We start from the raw sequence: 15754 nt of genomic DNA, 5'->3' as shown, positions 1-15754 counted from the left end.
TCCCCCTTTAATATTAGGCAGTCAATCAAATAAATGTCTTGCACAGCCCACTTTCACTGCACAGGGAGAACATTGAACAATCACATTGAACAATGCCATTGTTGATTCATCAACTCTTCTACATGGAACATAAATGTATTCAATAGTTATATGTTAATTGATCGTCTATGTATCAAAACCCACTTTCGCCCGCTCGTGGCCCACGTCTCCTAGTGGAAGGGAAAGCTTTCCGGTTGAAGACCTCATCTGATTATCATCCAGGACCAACTCAGAGGGACATCAATCCTCTCAATCCCAGGCCATCGCTGACAAGGGGGACACGGTCCAGTTCTCAAACAGCCGGCCCCCTCCTCTGCCTTTCCGAGTAGTCGATCCCATGCGAATCATTCCGAGTTTCGAATGCTGCTCCCTTTTGCTTCATATGGTCTCTCAAGCCCCGAAGAATCGTGCAGGAGCCGGTCTAACCATAAGACTTGGATTGCACCTTCCCACTTACATTAAAATCCTCAATCGTCTCCTGTTCCTGCATGTCTAGTCCGTAGTCGCACTCCAGAACTCTCATCATAAATCCCTTCAAGACCAACCCAGTCTCAACCCGGGCCAATTGAAATGCATTGCATAGCATGACCCCCACCGACCGGATGTCCTCCCGCCGCGCAAATTCCGGGTTCCGGGAACGACGTTCACAGATGCAAGAATCCTAGCTCATCAGTGGCTATCACCTGGCCCGTTCAAATCTGAGCAGCGACCACCACACGACATAGAGAGGGAGAGAAAGCTTGATGGATGAAAGACGACGCGAGAGAAAAAGGGCGGAAGGAGGGGGGGCGGGACAGAAGGAGGGAGGAGAAGGGGGGAGGAGGGAGCAATCCGTTCCGCGAAACCACGTCACGCCCAAAGCTCGTCCACGTCAATTTCACACCACAATCATCAAACGAAACGCGTCTCCATTCCTTGCTTGCCGTGCAAATCAACCCAGCTAGTAGATTCGCCATAGGGTCATTTTTTAAATATTTTTTTTTTCTCTTTTCGGATTTCTCGTTAATGTCTCTTTTGGTCGAATGCAACTTTTGTTTGTGTTTAAGAAGAAAGAGCTGGGTTGATCTCCCTTTTTTTTGCTTGCCTCTCTTTCTCTCTCATGCATTTTTGGTGCCCTTAACTACCTCACCCTTGACCTTGGTCCAGTCAATGTCACGGTCAATAGCCTCGTCGACCTCCCCGCATAATACCACATTGTCACCTCGAATCAGATAGAGTCCGTGTTCGATTTGCGAGCTGGGCTCCGGGTCGTCGGGTGTCCGGATAATCCGCTCAATTGTATCGAGGAGAACCAGGTTGGTCAGCTGATCGGTCGAGAGAAGGGTGCCCAGCAGTGTCCGGCCATCGACGGTCAAGACGAGAATTTTCTCTGTTTTGTTCGCGTCATGGTCAGCTCGGTTCGCTTTCTTAAATGACCCGGAAGATGTATCCCTCAAGGGCAGCATAGAGCCACTCAAGGATATATGATCGTCCCACAAAGGTTCTTTGACTTACTGTTGATGTATGATTGTAAAGACATGACGGGAAGCTGGCACACCCGAAGACAGGCGGTATCGCGGGCACAAAAAGAGGAATATTGCTAAGCTTTCAGACCGGCTTCTTGAGATGTGTATGAAGCGCAAGTCCCCAAAGCTTTCGTTTCTCAACGGAAGATATGATCGTTGTGGATCAGAGCTTCACTAAGATGCCGATGGTGACGGGGAAAACGGGCGGAGAGATGGTGTCGCGCAAAAGGCGTTCGGTCTTCGAGGACAATAGCTTCGAGGTATTACTTTCGTAGAATCTGAGAGAGTATCCGTAAGATTTTTAGATTACTTGCGTTGAATGCAGTCAGACGCAGTGTCAGTCTGAATGAAGGCGATCAATCGGGGTTCATCTGTTCAAAGAGAGATGGCAGCGACCGACTGTTGATCTCGGCCTGCTGCCGCTATGGCGTCGCGTCACGTGAAGCCTTCCCGTGCTCTGCTTATCAGATTCCGAAGATCTACATTATCTGACTCGTCATACCATGATCGACATTCGCGACCTGGGGCGGCGCATGGTTGCAGATGGTGTATATCTCTTATTTGGTCTAGGGTAAAGCTAACAGTACCCTCGTTTGCAGCTAAAACATTAACCACCGATGACCATGCCAGTACTGCATCTGCCAAAATCTTTCAGGCAGAGGGATGGAGAGATGCGACGGTCTTCGCAACAACCAATGCGTTTGAAGACTGTTCAATTTCTACATCTTATCTATCTGCTGACCATCAAGTACCTCTTAGCCACTCAATGTGCTAAGGTCTAATGGCACACTGCTCCCTCGCCCAGCTCGATACCGGCGTACACCGCCAACAAACGGCCGGGGTTTGGGCAGTAGCCCTTCGCTTTGAAACTTGAACCGATGGTCATCAATACGCACCACACCGTGCATGCCTGAACTCCGAGAGCTAGATCCCGCTGACGGCCCGCCGTTACTGAGGGTATAAGCGCTCGGATCAAGAGCGGAACGATCCGGGTGGGGTATGGCTGAGGACTCATATGAGCTTGGTCGTGGAGGTGCCGCCGTAGGAGGCATCATTGGGGGAGCAGATGAAGGAGGCGGGGGAGGGGGTGCTGAAGGCGCCGAGGCAGCTGGTGGAGGCGGGGGTGGCGTGAAAGGAGTTTGGTGCATGTGTCCGAGAGCATTTCTGGCGGCTTGCACGGCTGCCGATGCAGCTGCAGTGCCATTTGAGGGCGGAGGCGGTGGGGGAGGGGTCGATCTAGCCGGTGCGGGGGGTAGACGTGGGGCTGACGCTGCCGGCGGGGGTGGAGGCGGAGGCGCAGCTGGACTAGCTGAGGGCGGCGGAGGCGGGGATGGAGCGGGTGTCGTGGGTTTCCGCGACGTGATCGGGGGAGGAGGAGCTTGTTTAGCGGCACCAGGCAAAGGTGGGGGTGCGCGAGGAGGTGCGTCAGGAGCGGACTTGATCGATGCCGTAGAAGCTGTCGACGACGGGCGAAAGGCAGGCCTGGGAGGCGGTTTCCGGAGGTTGGCGACTAGCGGGTTGACTGGAGGGGCTGGTGGTGAGTCTGTGACAGGCCGGGGAGGAGGAGGGCGAGCCCCTGGTGGCCTAGGGGCCGACGCAACCGGCGGCGGGGGAGCTCCTCTGGAGCTTTCCGAATCGGAGATGTATGGTGAATCCCGAGTAGCGCCGGTATCAACTCCGCCTCGACTGCGTAGCTTAGGCATTCCTCCAGCAAAAAGTCCGCCAAGTTGGGGAGCTGCTGGAACAGCCGCCGCTGCATCCGCCCCTGACCCAGTATCGCTGTAGCTCCGTAGCCGATTTGCGGCCTGTGCCGTTGGAATTGGAGGTGCAAGTCCAGCCGGAGGCTTCGCCATGCCCGGAACAGGTGGTGCGCCCGGGACCGACGGACCTGAAGACTTCGCTCCCCCACCAGCAATCATAGGTGCTGATCTATCATTGGTGACGGCCTTCTTCAATCGTGCACCTTTGTGGATATCGGAAAGGAGTGCGCTCTGCATCGGGTATTAGCCAATTGACCTGACAATACCAAGAGCTGTAAGCACCTACCCGACCCTTTGCTTCTGAACCTGAGGGTCTATTTGGCATATTTCCTGGGGGAGGTGGGGGAGGAGGGCCACCCATCCCTCCGGGGGGCGGCGGCGGTGGAGGAGGCGGAGGGGGAGGCATGTTGACTGTATGTAGAACGAGGAGGGGATGACACTGATGATCGGAAGCTTACGGTCGATGTGTAGAGCGATCTCAAAAGGACCAGGAGGCTGAGGTGAGAAGTACCATCTGAGGCCTGCTGCGACCAAAGGTTAGAGTCAAAGAAAAGAAAGTTGATGCCTGTTGAGGGAGATGATGAGAACCAGGCGACGATGTTAGGGAAGTGACGGAGTTGGAGGGGGCTGTACGGAGTACGGAGTAACAGTACGTCGAGACCGCCCACCGAGAAGGTACATACGGCAGTAACGCTCGCCGCCTTATCGCATCCGCCGCATTTCCTCTTTTTCTGTGCAAGTCATCACCCTGTTGTTCTCAATTGTGCGACGAGGAACAACAAACATGATCACCACAAACAGAATTGCCCTCAAGGCCCAAAAGGCCAGGTCACAGGCCTTGGTCTGCCAATTCTGCCAGCGAGCGGGATCTCCTAGCCCTATGTCCCGTTCGCTGCTTGCTCGGACTTACGCATCCAACACCAGCCCGACCACCCCCAGCGTGCATCGCGAGCGCTTCCCGCAAAGACAACAATTGTGGACTCGTACGAACCAAGCTCCCAAACGAGCCAAGTCCAGCCAAGCAGGACAGTCCGCAGTACTACGATTGGATGAAGAGATTGCCCAGATCGTCCAAGAATGTTCCAACCTCTGCAAAGCAGACGGCGTACCCGCCAACGAGGCCGTCACGCAAATCCTCCAGCGAAGCGAGAAGATCGCTGAGATAATCGCCCAACATAGAGAAGCTCAGATCAAGCAGAAGCAGGAACCGGATGAATTGTCCTCTCTCCTGGACCTTGACGAGCAGTCCAATGCCGCACAGACAAAGCAACGACGACCCCGACAAACCCCCGAGCAACAATCCACGCAGCTCTGCCAGGCCATCCACAACCTGTTGACCGACGAGAAGGTCTTCATCTCCCCCGAAGCTCTAGCCTCCTATACCAAGATTCACGTCCTGCTCCGCCAACCCGAACACTTCCCGGAGATCTTCCACCTGTACGCCAACAAGCCGATTCCGGAGGAGAATAGCTCGCCAGTCCGGTTCAGCAAGGCAAACCCGAGCAGCATCAACAGTGCCATCCCCGTGGACTTGGCCAACGCGGCGCTGGATGTCGCCATCGCCCGACGCAACCTCTCCCTCGTTTTGGCTATTATCGACACCACGTTCTCCACCGCCGCTTTCCGCCGTGCCAAGGGCTACAAGAAGGCCGCTGTGCCCCTGGGAGGATTGACTGCCGCCCCGGTGGCCTGCTACATCCTCGCAACGTGGGCCGGGAGCCTTCAGAACACGATGGATCCCAGCACGGCGACTGGCATTGCTTTTGCGGCGGGGTTGGCATACGTGGGAGGAGTCTCCTCGGTTGGATTATTAGCCATCACCACAGCCAATGACCAGATGAAACGCGTGACTTGGCAGTCTGGTATTCCGCTGCGGCACCGGTGGCTCCGCGAGGAGGAGCGGGCGGCCTTCGATAAGGTCGCCCTTGCGTGGGGGTTTAAAAACGTTTACATGAGAGGTGAAGAGGAAGGCGAGGAATGGGAAACTCTGCGAGAGTTTATCGGAATGAGGGGGATGATCTTGGATAAGACGGAGCTGATGGAGGGTATGCAATAAATGGTGACCTTGACTGAATCGAATAAAGATGTACTGTACTGTACCATATAGCCCAACATATTACCGTGTTCAGAAGCGAGACCAAAATCCCTTAGTTTACAGCCGCTGCGGCAGTGCATGTGCAAGTAGTACGACGCTACGTATCTAAGTTCGAATGGATTGAGTTTGAGGGACATGAAGTCGTGGGTCAAATTTCCGTAGAGTCAACTAAGGCCTATAAAATCCCAGCCCTAATAAATCCCTCTCAAAAAAAAAGAACCCTCCAACGCAGCAAAGCGTAAGAGTCTCTTAGTAGAGACGCTTGGGAGGAGACATGGTAGCCTTGAGGACAAGGCTACCAACGTTCTGCCAGCCCTTCTTGAGCAGGGAGACGAGGTAGTTGATGGCCAGCATGGTGTTGGCGACGAGCTCGTCCTCGGTCATGCCAACGTTACCGACGGCAACACCCAAGCAGAGAACCTTCTTAAGCTGGAACTTGATGGTGGCCTTGATCTCGTTGATCTTGTTGGCCAAGTCCTCAGCGTGGGAGACGGGGGTAGGGAACTTTCCGGCTGTTGGGAGCGTTAGTTTGCGAACTGGTGCAAAAATGGCAGGGAAAAGAAAACATACCCTTGGAAAGACCAGGACCCAAGAGACGGGGGATCTGCTTGATGAGGGAGTCGGAAGCGACGAAGGCATCGTACTTGCGAGCAAGCTTCTTGATGAGCTTCTTGTTCTTGTTCAGCTTCTTGAGGTCATCAGCGGACATGGCGTCAACACCGAAGTGCTTAGCACGGTCGAGATCGTGCTGGTCACCAAGAACACTGTATTCGAGGATGCTGCGTTAGCCGGGCTATTCTCGACTTCTTCCGTCTCCCTTATCTCCTTGCTGTCCCTCCGGACGCTGCGGGCACATGACCCATCTGCAGAATCAATCGGTGGTGACCACATACCAGATGCTCATGTTAGGGCGGGGGATGGTGGGCAGCTTGATGGTGCCAGAGAAACGCTTGTCACGCTGGGGGTCGTAGTTCTTCAGACCGATCTGGAGCTCGACGGTCTCGAGGAAGTTTCTCTTCTTCTCATTCTGAGAGTAGTTGAGCAGCTGCTCAACATTCTGGCGCACTCCGGCTGTGATGGACAGAAAAATCGCAGGTCAGCCTCTTGTTGCATATGGCGATTTCTCGATTTTCGTCGCTTTCCACATTGATGGTATGGTGTTTGGGTATGAAGGGCATGTCACATACCGACTGTGATCTTGGACATTTTGCTGGACAGTCTTCCAAAAGAATCCTTTCAAATTCCTATGGTGTGGCTCTGCGCTGAATATTGGTTCAAGGACAAGGAGAGGGAAAAACTCGAGTGCCTCACCCCGTCGGCCGTAGAGAAATTCCCGTTCTCCGCTTGTGGGTGCGGTGTACGCTAGCCGCTCTGGGATTAGCGCTGCCCTAATTTCTAAAGCCGGTTCAGCGTTTACTTCATGACTAAGCGATGTCCTTGCTCGGTATCACCTGCAGCCAATCAAGAAGCTTCTGTTCGCTCTATGCTCTACTGTGTAGATTGCAGGACCCAGCTTCACAACTTGCAAAAGTGGTGAAGCTGACCATCAAAGAGACTGCAATATGCCAGATGGTTATCTGTACTACTTCCCAAATGGGAAAAGTATTTATTTCACTGTTGAATCTCTTGCAGGCTTTCACATCGAGCAAACTTGTGTGGGGCTTGTTTCCTTCATGTCTTCACCTGATGTACACTGTCATAGATTCACAACACAGTCAAGGCCATCAAGCAGCCGGAGGGGGTTGAAGAGTCAAATCAAGGGTATTCCAGTCCCATATTTGGCTCAGTTCGCACATGTCAATGTTGATAAGGTCGTCTAATTCGGCAAGTTCATTGTTTCCTGGTTGGAAAGGATTCAGTCCTGCCAGTGACGCATCTACAATGCCAGCTTCGGTTGAGTTCCCGAGCATTTTAGCGTCCATTTCTGCAAAGTAAGGGTCATTATATGTTTCGGGTCCTAGTGGAGCCGAGGGAGGTGTACAAGGCCCTTCAATGGATTCGTCGGAACTTCGAGAGACCATGGTCGCATTCTCCTCCTGACGTGGAGGCATACTACCCGCAAGTCTGGTAAGTGCTGCATAGCAGATGGCGCCAGTCTTTGTACTTTCGGATATCTGCTTGAGCGCTTCTTGGGCTGACCCAATAGCTTCGATGATCCTGTCTTGATTGGGCAGAGTTCTGGTGCGATCATGAATGATTGCAGAGCATAAGAAGGCTGCCGTGTCAAACATGATGAAGGGAGCGAAGTAGAACTTGGCACTTGTAGGTAGCATGTAAGTTAGCATCCGCTGCGATGACTCCATCAGCTTCAGTGCGCAATCAATCGCAATGGGTCGAAGACTCCTCTCAACGCTGGGTTTGTCATCTACATTCATGGTAAGACATGGTTTCAGAGGAAGAAACATGACCATATACCCGATTGAGTGTAACTGATATCGGTGCAGCGCTACAAATTTGTGAGACTGGTCCCAGCGAGTGTCAGGGTTCTCAAGTCTGTATGCCGCGGGGAGGGTCTTGAACCATCTCTCGGTTTCTTGTTGGATGGCAATGGCCTGCGCGGAGGTCATTAAGCCACCCATCACACCGGGTATCTTGGAGATAGTTTGTCCTAGTTGGCATTGATAGGCTGTGTGGGCGATTGGTGAAAGTTCAAATTCATCAGGGTCGGAGGATTCCAGACATAAATTTGGCAGCTCGACAGAGCAGTAGTTGCTATTGATTATGAAAGGTCGCGAGAGTAGGAGAGACATTTGCCTGGCTATATGTCAACACCGTAACTGCCAGCGAGTTCGTTCCACCCCAAACTTACCAATCCCAATCATACAAGATGCACCAAATCCGCCTTCTCATTTCGCGTTCGAATTCTGAGGTGATTACCTTGAACGAAGCCTTGTGCAAGCCTTTTCTCGGGTTATAAGTTAGGCTGATATGAAGACCGATTATAGGTTTGTCCTTACCTAACTCTTGCGCCTGATGAATCGCAGTGCCTAGAGCATGCCATGATTCGACAAACTGTGCTTCAATTTTGCAATAGACTGCATTGAGGAATAATTGTTGCACTTGGGTCAGCCCACCTTGTCCCGGGGCAATGGTTGTGCTGAGCTGCTTGGCAGTACGATGATAACGTTCCGCGAGGTTCTGGGCGTTCTCTTCGAGGTCTGCCTCCAGCTTGTGTCGTGCATCATTGTCGAGATATAACGTCGCGCAGGCACAGATTCGCAACAATAAACAGGTAAATTCTGGAGTTAAGGCCTGACCCTTGGCCTTACCAGACCACCAAATAGCATAGTCGTGCAAAAAAGTAGGTGGGTAAACACAAGGGTATTGCTCGTTGATCTCACTGAGAAAATACTGTACCAAGATGTCTAGAGTCGCGTAAGCACTTATGCTGGTTGATCGTGAGTCGATGGATTCACCTGCATTTGGCTTCGGAGGCAGTCCACGCATAGCCTCCTTCATCTCCGGTTGATCCATACTTGGAAGGTCCAGAGAGATCGCAGCCGATTGCTTCCAAATCAGCAATTAGCCGATCCTGAACGAACCGCAGATCACAGCAGGCTTACATAGTTTTCAGCGCTCTGGTTTGTTGCTTCGGTACCAGGAAGGTATCCAAGCATACGAAAAGCATTGTCGTTAGTGACTGCCGCAATTCCACCAAGACTGGATGTCTCCAGGTTCGGTTGTGGGGAAGCTGCTCTTGCATTATCTAGGCTGATTCAGGGATCAGTGGTAATCCAAAGAGCAGATGTCTGTCTATAGCTGACCTTGCAGTTTTGGCCATAGACCTAGTAACTTTTAGTGCCTTCTTGGCAGGGAATTTGCATAGATGGGCCACTCTTCTAGCTTGACAGTGATTGCATGGCCAATCGCGACTACACTATACCAAAGCGCAGTTAGAAAGAATTTTTGGGTTGAGGATTCTATTGCTGCTTGCCTTTTGCTTTCGACGCTGACATTCCGTACAAGACGTAGCCAGGCGAGTAGCTGCTTGATGGACCATTGTCGAGATAATCGCTTAAGCTTATCTTCCTGTTAGATTAGTAGAGATGATGATCATGTCCTTTGCAATATAGGTCGGCTGACCGAGATCAGCATGCCCTTCGAAAGAGATAAGTCGGTAGTTACCTGTGACCAGTGGATGTGATGCGTTCATTTACGTGGATACTGACTGCCGCTATTAATGCACGCCCCTCCGAGGTCCTTCTCCGACCGCGTGACGGCCCGCCACCCTAACCAAAAGAGGAACCTTGCTATATTAACTACTAACTGTAGTAGTGTTCCATCTTGGGGATAAAACATCTAGGAAATAAGAGACTATAACTATCAGCTAGAAAGCTAATTCAATCTCGTCATATCAAAAGTGATTCTAATGATGGCTTTGGTCTTTAAATCTGGCACCCATTGATTTTCGTAGTCTCGAAGATAAGCAGACATTTGCTCGAATACCCATGTTGGACGGAAACTATATACTAACGTGCATGTTCCCGAATGCGGAACGAACTTCTTCCATCAACCCCTCCCTTCTCAAAGCACGACCTGCCATAAGTTACTATCATTGAGAGAAGACCTCTATGATGTTTCAGGGGAGCATTAGTACTTTTCAAGTTAGCAACTCACCCGGTCGACGCTTGCCGAATCTTGATTCAATGCATCAAAATTCGAGCATATGATCAGCCATTCGATAGGCGCTCACCTCGAGAGTCCCCTGGACCTCTTGGCGGGGCCTCAACATACCCCTCGTGTCGCGGGCGAGTCAGCTGCAGGATATTGGCGCTCGCGCTGGGCGGCAAGCGACAGAAAGTCTCAGCTCATAAATACCCAGGCAGTCGCCCGGAGCTGAGCGAGGCTGAAGTTACGAGAAATGCTCTTATTACTCGATGGGTCGCCTTCTTTTACTGGAGTACTGCGCGTGCCTCGTCTCGCACTCCTCGCCTTCTCTTTTATCACTTCACCCTTCAATCATTGTTTTACTACCTCACGACAGCCTTGGGCTAGCTAGCTCCAGAGATGTCTGAGCGTGCGACATCCGACAGTGGCCATACACCTCAAGATTATTATTCCAGTTTTCCCCAGAGGCCTAATCTCCAAGATGAATTCCGCGACATCGATGACGCCAGCAACCTGAAGTCTTATCGAGCTCGTTTGCAAGACCCTCAGACAAGAAATTTCGTGCTCGACTTTGGCAATGACGAAGCATGGTGTGCAGTGAACTTGGATCAGGAAGACATAGCGCTACTGCTGCGCAAGCCAGTACGTTGCCATGCCAATGCCTGCAGTCATGTCTTTGGTCGATGCTGAGCGCCCTCGTATTCCAGAAACCGAAATGTTTCGGTAGTCGGTGGATGTAAGTTTCGACATCCTCCGGTGCGAATGGAGACATGCTCAATAGATTTCGCCAGCAACATATGGGCTCCCGAGCAGCAGAAGGACCTGATTAAGGTTGACTCGTTCTTCAATGGGTTATGTCCATCACTGACCATACTAGTCGATTACTAGCCATTATGGCGTGTCTGAAAGACTACAGGGCATGATGTGCACAGACCCGGTCGAGCGTCCATCGAAACCTCCGGCCCCTGCTGAGCCTTCCCGAACCAGCTTCCATTCGAGACACCGCGACAGATTGCACTCGAGTCGGCTAAATGATATCGAAGAAGGCAACGCTCTGATGAATTTGAAGAATCCCGAAGAAATTGGCGCTCTGGCGGCGTTTAGGGGGCTGACATTTGCCCACGTCATTGATCAAATCTGGCACTTTTGTTCGGTGGATTATGGACCTAGGTGTATGTTCGTCTCATCCGCCGTTGAAGTCAGGCTTCTTATGAATCATAGATACCTGTGTTGGGTACAATTCAATCTATGTGATTCCGGGTCATGAGACGGACAATGGAAAGGATCTACCTGATGGCAGACGTTTATGGTCTTGGTTGATTCTATGCGATGATGGTACGGTGTGTGCCTCCTTTTACTGAAACCTCAAGTGCTGAAGTATCTAGGCACTGTCATATACATGCAAGAGAATCCATTTCCTGGGTTATCGGGCCCGTCGGAGAAAGAGATTAAAGCTGTCCTCGGTGTGGTCCGTCGGAACTTGCAAATCATCTTCTCCGGGGTCTCCAAGTACCATTCCACATCCTCAGAGAGCGAGTCCTTGGTTACAATCAGAGTACGGCCGTCCCCTGAGACTGGCTCGGGTCAGACGAATATCAGACAAGAAGATGGGCCTAGTTTACTCTTCTACTATATCTTTGATGACTGGGTGTCATCTTATGCGCTTGTGGCGAAACGTGAGCACAAATATGGTGTGGCTTTGGAGCGGTTGGTAAGTGGACTGCATTTTTTGTAATTGTCGTCATGTTATCTTCTCGCAGCCGACTGCGTAGCTAAATCCTGCGATAGAGAAGACATATGTTAACGAAGCCAATCGTGGACCTAGTCGATGAATTGCATTGGCTGGGAAGGCGACTGGCGGTCCTGAAACGTCTGTACCAGAGCTACGAGCTCATAATGATGCGGATCCTGCAACGGCAGCGATCGATTCATGATAAAGTGCATTACAGCCAGCCTCAAGTTGCTCTTGGGCAAACGTTCGGAGACAACGACGCTGATGACGTTCAACAGCAAGCCACACAGAGCAGCTTTAGCCTTTCGACCATTTTAGACGACTCAGTCGGCGTGCCTCTGAGCTCTACAGCGGTCGCGCGATTTGAGAGGCTGATTGACCGGATTAAGTTGTATTGTCTCTCTGAGATTGAGACATGCTTGACGGAGAAAGAGAATCTGACTTTCTTGGTGTGATACGAACCTATCTTGGGATATGGCTTGAATACGTACTGACTCTTTGTGGCAGAATTTCAACTTGATCGCGCTCAAAGATTCCCAGGCTGTAGAGAAATTGACCAGGATCACGATTCTCTTAGCGAAAGTGACAATCCTGTTCCTACCGGTCAGTCTCATGACGGCGTACTTTTCGACAGAACTCCAAAATGTCAAGGGAGAGTACACAATCACACAGTACTGGGTCAGCTTTGCCGTAATTATGTTCCTGTCTTTTATATCGCTTGTCTTCTTCGGGTATGTCAGTGACACCGTGGAGGGGAAGCCGATCTACGAATCGTTGTTCCAGAAACTCTTTCGGGTGTCTCGAAGCAGAATCTCGCACAATCGCAAAGACTTACGGGACGACTAATCCCGTCTGTTCCCTGCACAAGAATGGATATGTCAAGATGCTATGGTTGTTGATGTGTACGATATTTGACTAAGAAACAAGTATTCCATGGCGGTATGTAATGCTAGTTAGACGTAGATTGAGCAATGACTGGCTTAACAGTATTGCCATTCGATCTGACGAAAAAGCCGACTCCAGACATAGAATGCAACCCAGCTCCGGTGTGATCTTTGGGGATCTGCCCCATCCAGAATCAGGGTCCATTAGGTGAGATTTCGCCACATGGCAAATTGTGTACCGTCGACCGTTAAAACTCGCGCCTTCTGGACGACGCATAAGCTCGGGGGTAGTGAACAGCGAAGCGTCCCGGATTTTGTTATTGTGACTCAGAGGCACTTTTCCACTTGAGAAATGATCATCTCCAGACGCACCTCAAATGTGGGAGAAAGAAGGGTTGCGGCAGACCTCTTAGGGAATGAATGAACGCATGACGCGTAGCGTTTATCGAGTAGCACTGCGGAAGTGGTCCCTGTGGGTTCCGAGGTATATGCTGGGCGAGATGCCGAAGTGTTTAATTTGCAGATGACCAATGGTCCTTAAAATTCCTGCTGGGTCCTTTCTGATATCAAGGTGCACAGATAATGCTGTTACAAAATCATTGTTTATATGTCAAAAATCTCAGCCCTCTGTGCTATTCTTAGTAAGCTAGCTGATTTGCGTGCTTGGGCTTTGCAGCAACAAGAGATGCACGAGGGCAGGGTTTGAGCCCCTCCGTTCCTCCCTTGCACATCCATAGTGCCGCCGATGGCGATCCACTGATTAAAAACCCTATCAGCCATTGTATATTGTGGTCCTATATGCCTGGGAGAAGGAGGAGTTGCTTGGAAATAGAGAGAGAGAGGCCAACAATATGGCTACCTAGTTTTGTTTGTCTTCGATGCATTCATTGATATACCGGTAATCCTAGTCTTATCCTGTTTGAGGCAGAGAGATGAGAGCGATTCCTATCCCGTATGTACAGTACTGTACGGAGTCTGTACTGTACGGTTCACCGACAGGCCTTGCCATTAGAGGTAGTACGCGGGGCGGTAAGATTACAGCGTCAGATGGTAAGGATTGATAGACGGGAAACACCGTGTCCTCTTCTGGGGCGCCAGGCAGAAGCTGAACATCAACGATGCTAGGGTCCATTGCTTGCGGCTCACCAGCTGCGAATATAGATAAGAGACGAGCTAGATTCTAAGGTGCGAGAACAATACATATCTGATTCAATATTTATTGGCATTGGTGTTCTAGGTTTGTGTATGCTCCAGAGTTATCCTGTACTGTACGCAGACACAATACCGTAATAATTAGTGACGGAAGCGACGCCGGCGGCTGAAATTGTGGTTGCAGTGGCCGTTTGGCTCAGCCAAAATTTCCACCTTCCCCCTGCCCTGTCTTCTGGTCTGTTTCTCTCGGGCGGTCAACTTTAGTCTCGTTCCCACACCCATTCCACACCCCCCCTCTCTCTCTGCTGTATCCACGCCCATTCCTAATCTCCTTCTTTCCCTTCCCCATCTCCAAATCACATCGGTAAGTACCTTTTAGAGTGGTTATGCTCATCTCCTGATCAACTACTTGTTATCGTGTCTCCTGCCCTTGCCCATTCACTCCAAGTCTCTTCTGGTCAGACTGGCTCTGGTCCTTTGTGTCTGTTTCTTTCGCCTCCCTCTATTCCCACCTCCTCCCCCCCCCCCTGATTTGTCTTGCCCGCCGTGTTTCCCCGGCGTGACTACCTTAACCTGACGCCTTGCACCCCTCGTCAAGTTCCCATTCCCCCCCCCTTTCGTCATACCACTATCTTGTCTGCTCTCATATATACCTCTTCAGCCCCTCATCGCCCGGTCCGTGTTCGTTAGCAGGACATCCCCGCGCTCGTGCTTGCAATCTGACATTCTGTGCTGTTTGGTCGCGACTAACATCGTCCGCGCCTCAACCTAGAACCTTGAAGACACACCACCGTCATCATGGGTCTCACTTTTTCCAAGATTTTCGACCGTCTATGGGGACGGAAGGAGATGCGAATTCTGATGGTCGGTCTCGACGCTGCCGGAAAGACCACCATTCTGTACAAGCTCAAGCTCGGTGAAATCGTCACCACTATCCCCACCATCGGTCAGTCACCCTGATCAACTGTCGACTCGAATTAAAACTCTCTCCCTTCACTCGGCGCATTAAAGGTTTACTGAACCGGCTCGCTGACACAAAATTGGGATGGTTCATGCAGGCTTCAACGTCGAGACCGTCGAATACAAGAACATTCAGTTTACCGTCTGGGACGTCGGTGGTCAGGACAAGATCCGTCCTCTCTGGAGACACTACTTCCAGAACACCCAGGGTATCATCTTCGTCGTCGACAGCAACGATCGGGACCGTATTGTTGAGGCCCGTGAGGAGTTGCAGCGCATGTTGAACGAGGATGAACTCCGTGACGCCCTTCTCCTGGTCTTCGCTAACAAGCAAGATTTGCCCGTATGTGCCCTCATGGCTACGATTGGTTTGAACATGATATTGATGATCTACCTCTTAGAACGCCATGAGCCCCGCCGAAATCACCCAGCAGCTCGGTCTGCAAAGTCTCACTCGCCGCCCCTGGGTAAGTTCTGAACACCACGTCATCTTGGTGCCTGAGGGATCGTGCGGGCTTACTGACCCTTGTGTGTTTCTCTCTCTAGTTCATCCAATCCACCTGCGCCACGACTGGTGATGGTCTGTACGAGGGTCTTGAGTGGCTCGCCGAGACGCTGCGGAAAACCAACCGCGATTAAATGGATATAATGATTCGAGGTATACCTGGAAGCGTGTGACGGGGACGGTTGCAGATGATATGACTGGAAACAAGGGGCGAGAAACCGGGGCCGGCAAAGACACCTCGTGTGTAGTGTGGAAGGGAAATGCTACTTTGGTGGTTCTTGTATGTTCTCTTACGGCTCTTCATTCCTCTATGCCATTAGCTTTTTTACTTTTCCTCTTCTCTTTCTCCCGATATCTATATTCCGGTGTCGATAGCAACGATGATCTTTTCTGTGTGACTTTCTTCAGTGACTAGCAAGTTGGCGGTCATCATGTGGATGCTTGGCCTCTGTGGTGTGCATTGAGGACGCAGCGAGGCTACTGAGCCGTTGACAAATCCCGGTGCGACGACAGG

General features: G+C 51.3%; 7 protein-coding genes across 7 annotated transcripts; 3 read left to right on the top strand and 4 right to left on the bottom strand.

Annotated features, from left to right (window-relative positions):
- Positions 1 to 660: 660 nt before the first annotated feature.
- BP01DRAFT_81054 (U6 snRNA-associated Sm-like protein LSm8) lies at positions 661 to 1955 on the bottom strand. The gene is made up of 2 exons (XM_025580129.1): positions 1534 to 1955; positions 661 to 1408 (listed from the first exon to the last, which is right to left on the bottom strand). The coding sequence occupies exons 1-2, from the start codon at positions 1556 to 1558 to the stop codon at positions 1137 to 1139; spliced, it is 297 nt and encodes a 98-aa protein (XP_025430346.1). The 5' UTR covers positions 1559 to 1955; the 3' UTR covers positions 661 to 1136.
- A 344-nt stretch (positions 1956 to 2299) lies between these two features.
- Positions 2300 to 3629, bottom strand: BP01DRAFT_366506 (putative proline-rich, actin-associated protein Vrp1; the record flags this gene model as incomplete). Its single annotated transcript, XM_025576407.1, has 2 exons — positions 2300 to 3535; positions 3591 to 3629. 2 exons carry the CDS (start codon positions 3627 to 3629, stop codon positions 2300 to 2302), a joined length of 1275 nt encoding a protein of 424 aa, XP_025430345.1.
- Positions 3630 to 4060: 431 nt separating this feature from the next.
- On the top strand, positions 4061 to 5432 carry BP01DRAFT_357675 (uncharacterized protein). Its single transcript, XM_025575254.1, has one exon. The coding sequence runs from the start codon at positions 4089 to 4091 to the stop codon at positions 5358 to 5360; it is 1272 nt and encodes a 423-aa protein (XP_025430344.1). The 5' UTR covers positions 4061 to 4088; the 3' UTR covers positions 5361 to 5432.
- A 101-nt stretch (positions 5433 to 5533) lies between these two features.
- Positions 5534 to 6647, bottom strand: BP01DRAFT_357674 (60S ribosomal protein uL1). Its single transcript, XM_025575253.1, has 4 exons — positions 6587 to 6647; positions 6293 to 6470; positions 5970 to 6163; positions 5534 to 5911 (listed from the first exon to the last, which is right to left on the bottom strand). Exons 1-4 carry the CDS (start codon positions 6603 to 6605, stop codon positions 5649 to 5651), a joined length of 654 nt encoding a protein of 217 aa, XP_025430343.1. The 5' UTR covers positions 6606 to 6647; the 3' UTR covers positions 5534 to 5648.
- A 202-nt stretch (positions 6648 to 6849) lies between these two features.
- Positions 6850 to 9534, bottom strand: BP01DRAFT_342607 (uncharacterized protein). Its single transcript, XM_025573489.1, has 7 exons — positions 9334 to 9534; positions 9164 to 9276; positions 8963 to 9110; positions 8816 to 8906; positions 8357 to 8764; positions 8209 to 8299; positions 6850 to 8153 (listed from the first exon to the last, which is right to left on the bottom strand). Exons 1-7 carry the CDS (start codon positions 9397 to 9399, stop codon positions 7124 to 7126), a joined length of 1947 nt encoding a protein of 648 aa, XP_025430342.1. The 5' UTR covers positions 9400 to 9534; the 3' UTR covers positions 6850 to 7123.
- Positions 9535 to 10406: 872 nt separating this feature from the next.
- Positions 10407 to 12585, top strand: BP01DRAFT_298576 (uncharacterized protein; the record flags this gene model as incomplete). The annotated part of the gene is made up of 8 exons (XM_025571917.1): positions 10407 to 10649; positions 10715 to 10743; positions 10799 to 10838; positions 10885 to 11179; positions 11229 to 11342; positions 11393 to 11718; positions 11796 to 12188; positions 12247 to 12585. The coding sequence occupies 8 exons, from the start codon at positions 10407 to 10409 to the stop codon at positions 12583 to 12585; spliced, it is 1779 nt and encodes a 592-aa protein (XP_025430341.1).
- Positions 12586 to 14546: 1961 nt separating this feature from the next.
- arfA (putative ADP-ribosylation factor) lies at positions 14547 to 15410 on the top strand. Its single transcript, XM_025575252.1, has 4 exons — positions 14547 to 14721; positions 14834 to 15078; positions 15137 to 15202; positions 15282 to 15410. The coding sequence occupies exons 1-4, from the start codon at positions 14574 to 14576 to the stop codon at positions 15372 to 15374; spliced, it is 552 nt and encodes a 183-aa protein (XP_025430340.1). The 5' UTR covers positions 14547 to 14573; the 3' UTR covers positions 15375 to 15410.
- Positions 15411 to 15754: the final 344 nt, after the last annotated feature.

The sequence above is a fragment of the Aspergillus saccharolyticus genome (assembly GCF_003184585.1).
Source record: "Aspergillus saccharolyticus JOP 1030-1 unplaced genomic scaffold BP01scaffold_20, whole genome shotgun sequence".
Classification (NCBI taxonomy): domain Eukaryota; kingdom Fungi; phylum Ascomycota; class Eurotiomycetes; order Eurotiales; family Aspergillaceae; genus Aspergillus; species Aspergillus saccharolyticus.
This window is presented reverse-complemented; position numbering and strand designations above follow the sequence as displayed.

Excerpts from the sequence above, each read along its gene's own strand:
- BP01DRAFT_81054 (XM_025580129.1), bottom strand. The coding sequence starts at position 1,558 with ATGTCTTTACAATCATACATCAACA. Across the intron at positions 1,409-1,533 it reads TTTACAATCATACATCAACA|AGAAAATTCTCGTCTTGACC; the intron begins GTAAGTCAAAGA and ends CGAACAAAACAG.
- BP01DRAFT_357675 (XM_025575254.1), top strand. The coding sequence starts at position 4,089 with ATGATCACCACAAACAGAATTGCCCTCAAGGCCCAAAAGGCCAGGTCA.
- BP01DRAFT_357674 (XM_025575253.1), bottom strand. Across the intron at positions 6,164-6,292 it reads CGCCCTAACATGAGCATCTG|TGTTCTTGGTGACCAGCACG; the intron begins GTATGTGGTCAC and ends CCTCGAATACAG. Across the intron at positions 5,912-5,969 it reads GGGTCCTGGTCTTTCCAAGG|CCGGAAAGTTCCCTACCCCC; the intron begins GTATGTTTTCTT and ends CGCTCCCAACAG.
- BP01DRAFT_342607 (XM_025573489.1), bottom strand. The coding sequence starts at position 9,399 with ATGGTCCATCAAGCAGCTACTCGCCTGGCTACGTCTTGTACGGAATGT. Across the intron at positions 9,277-9,333 it reads GTCAGCGTCGAAAGCAAAAG|TGTAGTCGCGATTGGCCATG; the intron begins GCAAGCAGCAAT and ends GCTTTGGTATAG. Across the intron at positions 8,765-8,815 it reads GCCTCCGAAGCCAAATGCAG|ACATCTTGGTACAGTATTTT; the intron begins GTGAATCCATCG and ends ACGCGACTCTAG.
- arfA (XM_025575252.1), top strand. The coding sequence starts at position 14,574 with ATGGGTCTCACTTTTTCCAAGATTTTCGACCGTCTATGGGGACGGAAG. Across the intron at positions 14,722-14,833 it reads CACCACTATCCCCACCATCG|GCTTCAACGTCGAGACCGTC; the intron begins GTCAGTCACCCT and ends TGGTTCATGCAG. Across the intron at positions 15,203-15,281 it reads GTCTCACTCGCCGCCCCTGG|TTCATCCAATCCACCTGCGC; the intron begins GTAAGTTCTGAA and ends TTCTCTCTCTAG.